General features: G+C 39.7%; 1 protein-coding gene across 1 annotated transcript; it reads right to left on the bottom strand.

The window, feature by feature from the left end:
• Positions 1 to 775: 775 nt before the first annotated feature.
• rdh12 (retinol dehydrogenase 12) lies at positions 776 to 9,718 on the bottom strand. The gene is made up of 7 exons (XM_072457414.1): positions 9,537 to 9,718; positions 6,764 to 6,882; positions 5,763 to 5,918; positions 5,570 to 5,674; positions 4,757 to 4,966; positions 4,033 to 4,222; positions 776 to 2,147 (listed from the first exon to the last, which is right to left on the bottom strand). Exons 1-7 carry the CDS (start codon positions 9,608 to 9,610, stop codon positions 2,045 to 2,047), a joined length of 957 nt encoding a protein of 318 aa, XP_072313515.1. The 5' UTR covers positions 9,611 to 9,718; the 3' UTR covers positions 776 to 2,044.
• Between the last annotated feature and the right edge of the window lie 342 nt (positions 9,719 to 10,060).

Below are 10,060 nucleotides of genomic sequence, written 5' to 3'. Positions count from 1 at the left end.
TGATGCTAATATAGTTTAAGTCTTAATCAAAACAAATGGAAGTTGCTGTGTTAGTTTTTGAGAAGCAGACTCATGGAAAGTGTTCAGTACAACCCAATATTTAAAATCTTTCATCCAACAACACGTGTGCAAGTTTAGTGTCATATTTAATGCTTTCTGCTTCTCCAAACCCTAAACAACTCCACTTAACACAAATTATAACAGGAGTGCCCAGACCTTTGTCATGTGGGACAAAGTCAAGAAATATGCCAACAATATACAAAGGTGTCGTATTTAAATATATTGTCTCTCAAGATGGAGTAGTGTTGTCAAAAAAATCAGATACTTATCAATACTAAAGCTTGAATTGAGACTATTTGAACACGTATGATACTAAAAAATCATTTTAACAGGATAAAATATGACCTTTCATGAACAGTTTTAGACATATTTTGTGCTTATTCAAAATGAGACCACAGTGTTTAATATTATTTTGTGTTTAGAATGTCAGTCTACAACCTTGAACTAAAAAAAGAGCATTTTTCATCATTAGCGTGGGATCAAAATTGGTATTGAGGATCGAGTATAGTATTAGTATCAAAAATTAATATCGTGACTACACCAATCTGGAGAGACGGTTACATTTACAATGGCTCTGTGCATAACTCGGACAAAAGAAATGTGATCCAATGAAACCCTGACTGACTGCGATTGAAACCTGAGCTCCAACAAACAGGGTCTAGACACTCCGTTACGTTGACAATATAAAAAAGTAATTTACTGAGGCTTCGTAGTCATTCCTCATTTCTACAATGCTTCATATTAGCGCGTCTTCATCTCGGTGAAACGTGAGCAGGAAATGTTTCTAAAGCTCGTAATAGGTGAGGAAAAGCAGGATTGAATTGAAATACAGTATGCTGGTTGTTTACCCTGGTTTGACCCTTCACAGTATCCTACAGCAGTACACGAGAAGTTGCTTTTTGCCTACATTGTATTCACATTGTTTCACAAAAATATATAGTTAAAAAGTTATTGTTCATCACGGAATAATACTGTAGAGTGAGGTTGGCTTTTCGCTTGTTGTTGTGCAAGAAACCCCCACGAATATCTACAGAACTGTGCAAAAGTCCAGGGTAAAAATAAAAAGCATAACAATGTACCAACAATAAAGACATTTTGGCATCTTTATTTTCTGGACTTTTCTTTGAGCTACTCTTTTTTTCCATTTTGATTTTGCCTCTCGCTCTCTGGTTTCGTTTGTGTTGTTTATGTTTATAATATATATATTTTAAAATGTATCAGTAGACAATAGTACAATAGTACACAAGAAGTAAAATAAAAGAAATGGAACAGAGTGTGCCTAGCTCAGTGGCACTACAAAACCTTACGTCATTCATCTTAACAGATCATAGAGTATTTAAATGAGTGACGTACAGGTCCATATCTCAAAACGGCACAGAAGAATCCCTTAGAACACTTTGGGATCGACATAATCATGATCTACACACAATTTGTCCATGGCACATTACTGGTCAAAAATACATTTCTGCATTTGATAAAGGAGACAACATTTTTCCCAATTTAAGTCGCTTGAAGGACACCATTGCTTTGTCTGGAATGTTCCGCCGTATGGCATTACGTTTCAACACCACCAGAGCGAGTTACAGGTCAGCCCTTTGGAAAGGCGATCGCTCACCAGGAATGCATGTGTTTTTAATGTATTTTTAGCATTATTTATGTGTATTTTTTAGTATTAAATAATTTTAGAATACATAATCCAGGGTAGATGAGTTTAATGCTGCGCTCAGGAACATCGCAGACAAAGCAAAAACATCTCCCCCCCGCACCTAAACTTTTGCACAGTGCTGTATATCTAAGTACGTACGGCAATATCACACGAAATAAGCAAATTCACATTATCGTACAGCTTGTAACCTGGATATAAAGATTGTATTCAAAGTTTGATGAGGACAAATCTGATAAAACAATTGAGATAGGTGATGGTGTGAAGGTTAAGCCCTCCTGTTGGATCTAAAATAGGTATACAGTATATTCATTATAAAAATCAGTTCCATTCGATGCCGAGGAGCTCGCAGCTGGCCTCCCAAAGTCTGCGGGCCGTCTCTTCGCTCCTGCCCTGCGGAGCCACGAAGGCAGGCGCGCAGTCACTGGAACAGAACGAGATCAGATTAAAAAGTAATGATGTGGTCGGACGCGGTTCTGCAACACCGGATCGTTCAAGTGCATTTTCAGTGTGTGAGTGTGTGACGAAGAACAGTGAGATCAGTTGTTTTTAGTTATTAAGGAGGAAATGTTCAGGGTTTTATTCCGGTCTAAAAATATCCAAAGAGAATTAAAAAAGGATGAACTTGATACGAACAGTAAAAATGTGACGGATGGATGTTCATAGAGATAAACTGGTTACCGGTCGGATCTGTGGGGAGGAGACACTGCCCACAGAATGTTTTTTCAATGTAACTTAGAGCTATAAAAATATGTGTGATTAATTAATAAATACAAGGCAAAACAAGAACACCTTTAACACTAAAAACTGACCAAATTTTACCTCTGTTCTTTTATATTTATAAGAAACTTTGATCTATTCATGGGTTTCAGCCTGTTATATGCAATATTCTGTGTCTATTCACCATTTAAATTTACTTTTAAACTTTTAATTGTAATGGCAACAGCCCTATCATTGTTTATCACTCTGAAAACCATGGAATCTTCTTTATCTCATCTTGCTCATACTACAAACATGCACAAACTGTGGACACTCGACCACTGCTGGTACTGTAAGTTCTCAGTTGTGCTACCACAGTGCAAAACAATTTCTTGTATTTTGCATTTTCTCGCTCTAAATGTTCCAACACTAAAACTTCTTTCCTTTCTCAAACGCCCTTCAGGCTGATATGTAAGAGTGTACAAGGGGAAATGATCTCACAATCAGATACTGCGTTTTCATTTCCTTAGATGCCCAGAGTGTTGTTTGTCAGATCAGATGGAGCAAGGGCTAATTTGTGCCAGGAGCGTCACATAAATTATGAATCAGCCCACACTGCTCTGGGTTAGACAACGGAAAAAAAAAAACACTTCAAGAAAGACACGAAAACAAAATGTTACATAAAAGCCAATTCAGTATTTCCCAATCATTCAGAGAAATACAGTCAACATTTCTCGTGATACTTGTGGGCAAAGACATGTTTAAAGGTGCATTATGTAACGTTTTCGTGGGTGGTTGCTTGTTTCCATGGAGATGTGTTTGTCTTTTGTCTGGCATGTCCCGCGTTATGGCATCAAACTTATCTCTTGTCTTGTATTTCTTTGATTTCAGGTGTTTTTATGGTTCAAAAATACCTTGCATTCTTATTGTGAGCGGGATCGCCTCTCCACAGAGCTGACCTTGACTTGTAGCCATGGGGATCAAAACGTTTAATGCCAAAACTGTGGTTATAAGAACATCTCCATGGACACGAGCAGGTGGCGGAAACTTTACACAGTGCATCTTTAAAGCTAATTTCCTCATCGATTAAGAATGTTCATTTTGCCTTCTTTTGTTGAACAGTTTTGTTGTTTCCTCTATTAAAGATATTGAAGAAACAACAAAACAATATTTTCCTCATTAAATAAAAACATCTAAGAGTGCTTTCCCCTCCCACTCCTCATTTTATTTTAGAAGTTACGGTCAGATTTTTGCATTTTTCTGTGGTATTTATCAAAATATTAACTTGGCCCACTGTTTTGGTCATGTTTTTTATGTAATTGGAGACTTTTTTGTCCTGGCAGGGAACTTTTCTGTGCTTGGTGTAAATAAAATAAATAAATAAACATAACTAGAGAATAATACAATCACAACATGTTTTGGAGAGCTGAGAGGAATAACATAAGCCGTAAACTGCGTGTTCTGTTTACAAATTACCGATAACGACCGGCAGATGTTTTACGTATTTTTGAGGAAATTAATTCAATATAAACGACTATCATCATTCACCGCCTTCTCCGTTTACATTTACCAAACGTGACTTGTAGCAGGTGACGGCGTGAAGTCTATACCTGAAGTGTTTCCCAGAGATGGAGTGCAGCTCCTCGGCCACGGCGCAGTAGATGCTGGTCTGGGCTCCTTCGCGGGGCGTTTTCAGAAACAAGGAAAGCACCGTGAACATGATCATCATCAGGGTCGAGTGCCGCGTCAGGTCCGAGTTCACCGTCCCGGGGTGCACCGAATTCACCGTCACATTAGAGCCTAAAAGGGACAACGGACAGAAAAAAAGTGGGGCTTCAACATAAACCTCGCTAAATCCCACTTTAATATCATTGAATAACTCGAATATTGCGTTGATTTGATGTATAACACATTTAAAGTCCTCTGCTGCTTCTCTAAATAATCCAGCTGCGCATTAAACAGACAAGCACTGAATCACATAAATAAATTAAATAATAATATACCACCACTATTATTCCATGTTAAGTACGCTTTTCTTGCTGCAAAAATGCATAAAAAGGCCTCAGAATTAGTCGTTTTTATCAGTTTAATACTCATTTTTAACCTAATACCATAAGTAAATACAACATATTTGAGTGTTTACATTAGTCATTGTTAAAAACAGTTTTTTCGAGTTTCCACTTTCTATTTTTGGCCCATTTTTTGCAAACAAACGTGTACCTGCAGCACATGTTACATTTCCCACCATATTATTCAAGCTACTACTACTTTGTGTATCCAGGCTCAGTCATCTGTTCAGTCTCCCATGTTGAGCGTGTGAAAATGTTTGCGTACCTTGCAGTCTGCGCGCCAACTCTCTGGTAAAAAGCACATTTGCCAGTTTGCTTTGGCAGTAAGCTAATCCGCTGTTGTAGCTGCCCTGGCTGTGAAGGTCATGAAAGCGAATCCAGCCAAAGTTGTGCGCCAGCGACGAGACGACCACGATGCGAGAGGGAGCGCTCCGCTTCAGCAGACCAATCAGCAAGTACGTCAACAGGAAGTGCCCTAGAAGAAGGGAAAGGGAGCTTTTAGTGTTTACAAAGCAATAGACATTAAGCTTAAGGCACACTTTATTGTCTCCATGGGGAAATTTGCATTCTGCATTTGACCCATCCCTCAATTTTACAGAAACACACACATTCATTGATTATATTAGTGGCTGTATTTGATGTATTTGTCAAAGTCTTCTTATTTTCTCCTCACTTAATCTACTATTTACCTGTTAAAACACATCTCGGATTTCTTAATTGTCCATTTTTAATTGCACTTATCCAATTTATGGCACTTTGAAATAACTTTTCTTAATTCAAATGCTTTACATGGGCATTTCTAGTAAAGTTAAAGATCTCACTCACAAGAATATACAATATTGCCATACTTAAAACCCCACTGCATAACATTCCAGCCAGTTAATCAGCCAAAATAAGTGGGCTTGCCTCTCCACAGACCTGACCCATAACTTGACCTGGTGGCAAGCTTGCTCACAAAAAAAAACCCGCACAAAATGAAATAAATTCTGTCATTTTAGTCTGTTTATTGGCAGAAATTGTTGTAGACAAGAGCATGGAGTACAGCTTATAATATATTCACTTTTCAGTCTATTCTTACCTAAGTGATTTACTCCGATGTGCATTTCAAAGCCGTCCACAGTTTTGGTGTAAGGGCACATCATCACGCCTGCGTTGTTGATGAGAATGTGGAGCTCGTTGACCTCTGCAAATCACGCCACATCACAAAACAAATGAGTGTCTGCTTTGTCGTCATGCAAGAGTCCACTCCACCGCCCGTGTCCGCTTCGTACCTTGGAGAAATGTCTGCGCGAACGCTTGTATCGAACAGGTATCGGCCAAATCCAGCTCCCGGACCTCCACATCAGCCTGGGAGCAGGACATGCGTATGCTCGCGGCAGCTTCTTCTCCTTTGTCTACATTTCTGCAAGCCATGATCACCCGGGCGCCTGACAAAAAAACAACAACAAAGGACAGAAGTCAAAAGCTGATTATTACCAGATTTTGTAGTTGTAAGAGGATCAAAATGACATGTAAACAGCTAGTAAGTAAGTAAACATATTTCTTTCTGGTCATGGTCAGATTTTGCAGTTTGCGTGCCATATAAATAATCTTAAAGGTCCATAAATAGGATAATAATAAGCTTTTGTGTGCATGTGCAGTGGGTGGTTGTGATCACTTGTAATCAAAATCACAATTTGAATGGAAGCAATTAGCAAATCCCACAGGCTGCGATATGTGACACCATTTTCAAACACTGTGCCTCTACAAAACAAATCTGAAATACTATTGGATCAGTTTAGCAGTTCAACTTCAGTCTTCTCTCAGAGGCTGATGCTCCTGAATGATAAAAATCTGAATTTGGAAACGTAAAGCGTAAATCTAACCATAACCACAATCGCAAAAAGTCTCAAAGTTATTTCCAAAACCGTTCCATCATCGAGTTCTGTCTAGGTCATAACTCAAGCCAAATGAGTGAGTCGCAGTCTCCACATTTTTACCAATTAAACAAAAGTGTAACTCCAACTGCAATAAAAAAAAAATAATAATAATAAATCTGCTAAAATATGTCCCTTTTTGTTTCCATTATGTGACTCACTGTAAATGTGGCTCAAAAAGCATCAAAACGTTCACATTTATCAGAGCGTTTTAATGTGCATGAGCCCCTAATCACAAATTCCAAGTCCAGTCTTGCATCTTCAGGTGTCGAGTCTCTAAAAAACGGGGACTTCAGTGCACCTCGAGTCAAAGTCACGGTTCGTTTTTCCTTGAATCGAAATATTGGACGTCTCACCTCTTGTTGCCAGATCGAGTGCCGTCTCCTTCCCGATCCCTGTGTTGGCTCCTGTGATGAGCACTGTCTTTCCATCCAGTCGAGTTGGCGATGCGTATTCTCCTCCCGAGGCATATTTTCTGTTCAAAACAAGCAGTAGAGGAGATCGCAAAGGTGTAATAATGGCGCATTACTGAACATCACTTATCTCCATTCAGCAGTTATTTGATTATTCTATAGGTTACTAAATAAATGCAAACTATTTTAAGAGCGTAAATGAAAATGGTGGTTTGTTTTGGGGGTGCAAGTTATAGGTCAGATCTGTAATAAGAAGCATGTAATAAGCACAGCTATAAGAAAGCCGGTTTTACACTTTTTTGTGAAAAAACACCAAAATGAGAAATTCAGTAAATGCAAGACTATAAGCAAGTTTAATGCCATATTGTGGAACATCTGATTTCTGGAGTAATCCGATAATTGGAATGTCATGTAGCATGTGTCTCAAATAAGACACTAATGGACACTAAAATAGTATCAGAATTAGAATCAGAATTAGAATCAGAATCAGAAAGGAGTTTATTGCCATTTGTCGATGAACAAAAATTCACAGAGATAGAAACTTGTCCGGGTGATTCGGTGCAACACAGACAACAAACATTGAACACTTTATACAAAGACGGCATGATAAGTACATTCAAAGTAAAATATAAAATATAAAGTCAAGTAGTGCAATAGAAGTGAACAGTGCAATGAGTGCAAGGTGCTTAGGCAATGTTCATGAGTCCAACGGCAGAGGGAAAGAAACTGTTCTTATGACGGGAGGTTCTGGTCCGGATGGACCGTAGCCTCCTGCCTGAGGGGAGTGGCTCAAATAGTCCGTGTCCAGGGTGTGAAGGGTCGGCTGTGATCCGACCTGCACGTCCCAGAGCCCTGGAAACGTACAGGTCCTGCAGAGATGGGAGTTCGCGGCCAGTCACCTTCTCAGCGCACAATGCGCTGTAGTCTCTGTTTGTCCCTGATTGTGGCTCCAGCGTACCACACGGTGATGGAGGAGGTGAGGATGGACTCAATAATGGCCGTGTAGAACTGCACCATCATCTGCGCTGTCAGATTGGCTTTTCTCAGCTGCCTCAGGAAGTACACCCTCTGCTGGGCCTTCCCGGTGAGGGAGCTGATGGTGGGCCCCCACTTGAGGTCCCGGGTGATGGTGGTGCCAAGGAAGCGGAGGGAGTCCACAGTGGAGATGGGGGAGTCTGAGATGGTGAGGGGGGGCTGGGGGGCTGCAACTTTCCTGAAGTCCACGATCATCTCCACTGTTTTCTGGGCGTTGAGCTCCAGGTTGTTACCGCTGCACCAGGACACCAGCCGGTCCACCTCCCTCTTGTTGACAGACTCATCCCCGTCCAAGATGAGCCCGATGAGGGTGGTGTCGTCCGCAAACTTGATTAGTTTGACGGAGTCGTGGCTGGAGGTGCAGCAGTTTGTGAAAAACATGCAAAACAAGGCGCACCGAAACGCCGAGGCTGCCATCCGCGGTGTCATCTTGGAACTATAATTAGATACTAATTTGAAAAAGTATCAATACTAAAGAAAATCACATGAACCGGACACATTTTGACTGTTCCTCTTCTTTAGCTTTATCAGATTTAGTATATGATCTCATGGTAACATAAAGAAAAACACCACTTTTATGTGTTCAAAAGTTTAGTCTATTGTCTAAGAAAGAGCAGCCAGTCCCTCCCACATTCTGTGTCAAGTAGTCTGTCCAAACGTGTTGGGAATGGCTGGTCAGGCAAGCATTTTGTGGTATTGAGATCAGTATTGAGTATTGACCTTATTCCTTAGAATTGATCTTGAAATATAAGTATTGTGACTAACTAACTAACTAAACTAACAATAATGTCATGCAAACAGTTACATCTAATTTCTTTCTGATTTTTCAATTATGCCAAAAAAGGAAAACTAATGTGGCAAAAACAAAAGGGATAATGTTAAAAGATTGAAAGAGATATTTTAAAACATTTATTGTACAAATCCATTGATAAAATGACATGTGCCACCAAGTGTTTTTTTATGATCAGATTTATTGTACGTAAACATACACCAACAATCTGATTTAGCATTTGGGTTAGTTGATTTTTCTAGTTATCTGATTTTTCCTGGCAATGTAATTCAACCAGTAACGAGCAAAGCCAAATGAAATAAAATGTCTTGGAAGTCTGTCATAATAAGACCACACAACACAAGCCTTGTAGCCTATGTAATGATTATTACTGTATGTTACGGTGACGTCTCTGATTGGCCTCATTACACAGACTTGGACTTATGCACACATTCTGGTTTAATTATTCACATGGTTTGTGTGTGTGCTCGGGTAATGAACCCCTTGCTGCGAGTAAATCGTACGACACACACAAGTGAGCAGAGTTTCGCTTCGCCCAATGACTTGACTGGAATAAAGCATGTAAATATAGCTCCGCCCACGCGCTGCCTCCCGATTGGTGCGTGCACGTTAGACAGGAAGAAACCGTCACCTTCGCAAAAAAAAAATCTCCCCATCACTCTTCTGTTTCATTGATTTTCCAGGGGCCATGCGCGTTGAGCAATGACATCAACCAAAAGATATATAAATATACCCTCACTACGCACAACAGCAAACAACACGCGGCTAAATCATTTGAATAATGCCACGATCTATGCACTATGATGCCCTGACAGCAGCTAGAACCCATCCATGACGTGCTCGGGACACTGCATTTCTCCGTAAATGTCCACAGCGGCGTGTGGCACTTACCTGATGTGCGCTGAAAATGTGATGGCTAAAAACGCGACGACGACGATGCTCGCCAAAATACATAAAAGCAACATAATGAAAAGGATAACCGTGGAGGTCTTCGTCTCCTCCACTGCCTCGGTCCTTCTCTGGAGGCAGAACAGCTGATGTCAAAAGCATAAAGCGGTGTGTGAAAGATATGCCGCAATGCATCGTGGGGGTTGTAGTTTTTCTAGTTCGGTTATTATGAAAAGATTATTAACTTCTATGCATAAATGCCTGCTTTTAAAGCTGCTTTAAAAAGAAAAAAAAATGCATTCGATTATTTTTGTAATTGCGCATAATATCTAATTAATTATAACAATGACTATAATGTATGTAATTAATTATGTTGCCTACATAATTTCAGAATAGTGTCCAGAGCCGGGTCCAGAGTTTAGTAGCTAGTATATAAATGTATAAAGAAAAGGTAAACGCTACAAAACTGTATAAAAAAGTGCAAACAATATAAAAAACTACATTTACAGAAAACATTAAGAAGTCCA

The sequence above is a fragment of the Eucyclogobius newberryi genome, unplaced genomic scaffold, assembly GCF_026437365.1.
Source record: "Eucyclogobius newberryi isolate DKJ021-1_F unplaced genomic scaffold, fEucNew1.0.hap1 SCAF_21, whole genome shotgun sequence".
Taxonomy (NCBI): Eukaryota; Metazoa; Chordata; class Actinopteri; order Gobiiformes; family Gobiidae; genus Eucyclogobius; species Eucyclogobius newberryi.
Note: the sequence above shows the minus strand (reverse complement) of the source record. Positions and strands in the feature narration are given on the sequence as shown.

What these genes read in the sequence shown, in the direction of transcription:
- rdh12 (XM_072457414.1), bottom strand. Translation starts at nt 9,610, where the DNA reads ATGTTGCTTTTATGTATTTTGGCGAGCATCGTCGTCGTCGCGTTTTTA. An exon ending in CATCGGAGTAAATCACTTAG is followed by an intron (nt 4,967 to 5,569) that starts GTAAGAATAGAC and finishes CCCTTCTTCTAG; the next exon opens with GGCACTTCCTGTTGACGTAC. An exon ending in GTTGGCGCGCAGACTGCAAG is followed by an intron (nt 4,223 to 4,756) that starts GTACGCAAACAT and finishes TGTCCCTTTTAG; the next exon opens with GCTCTAATGTGACGGTGAAT.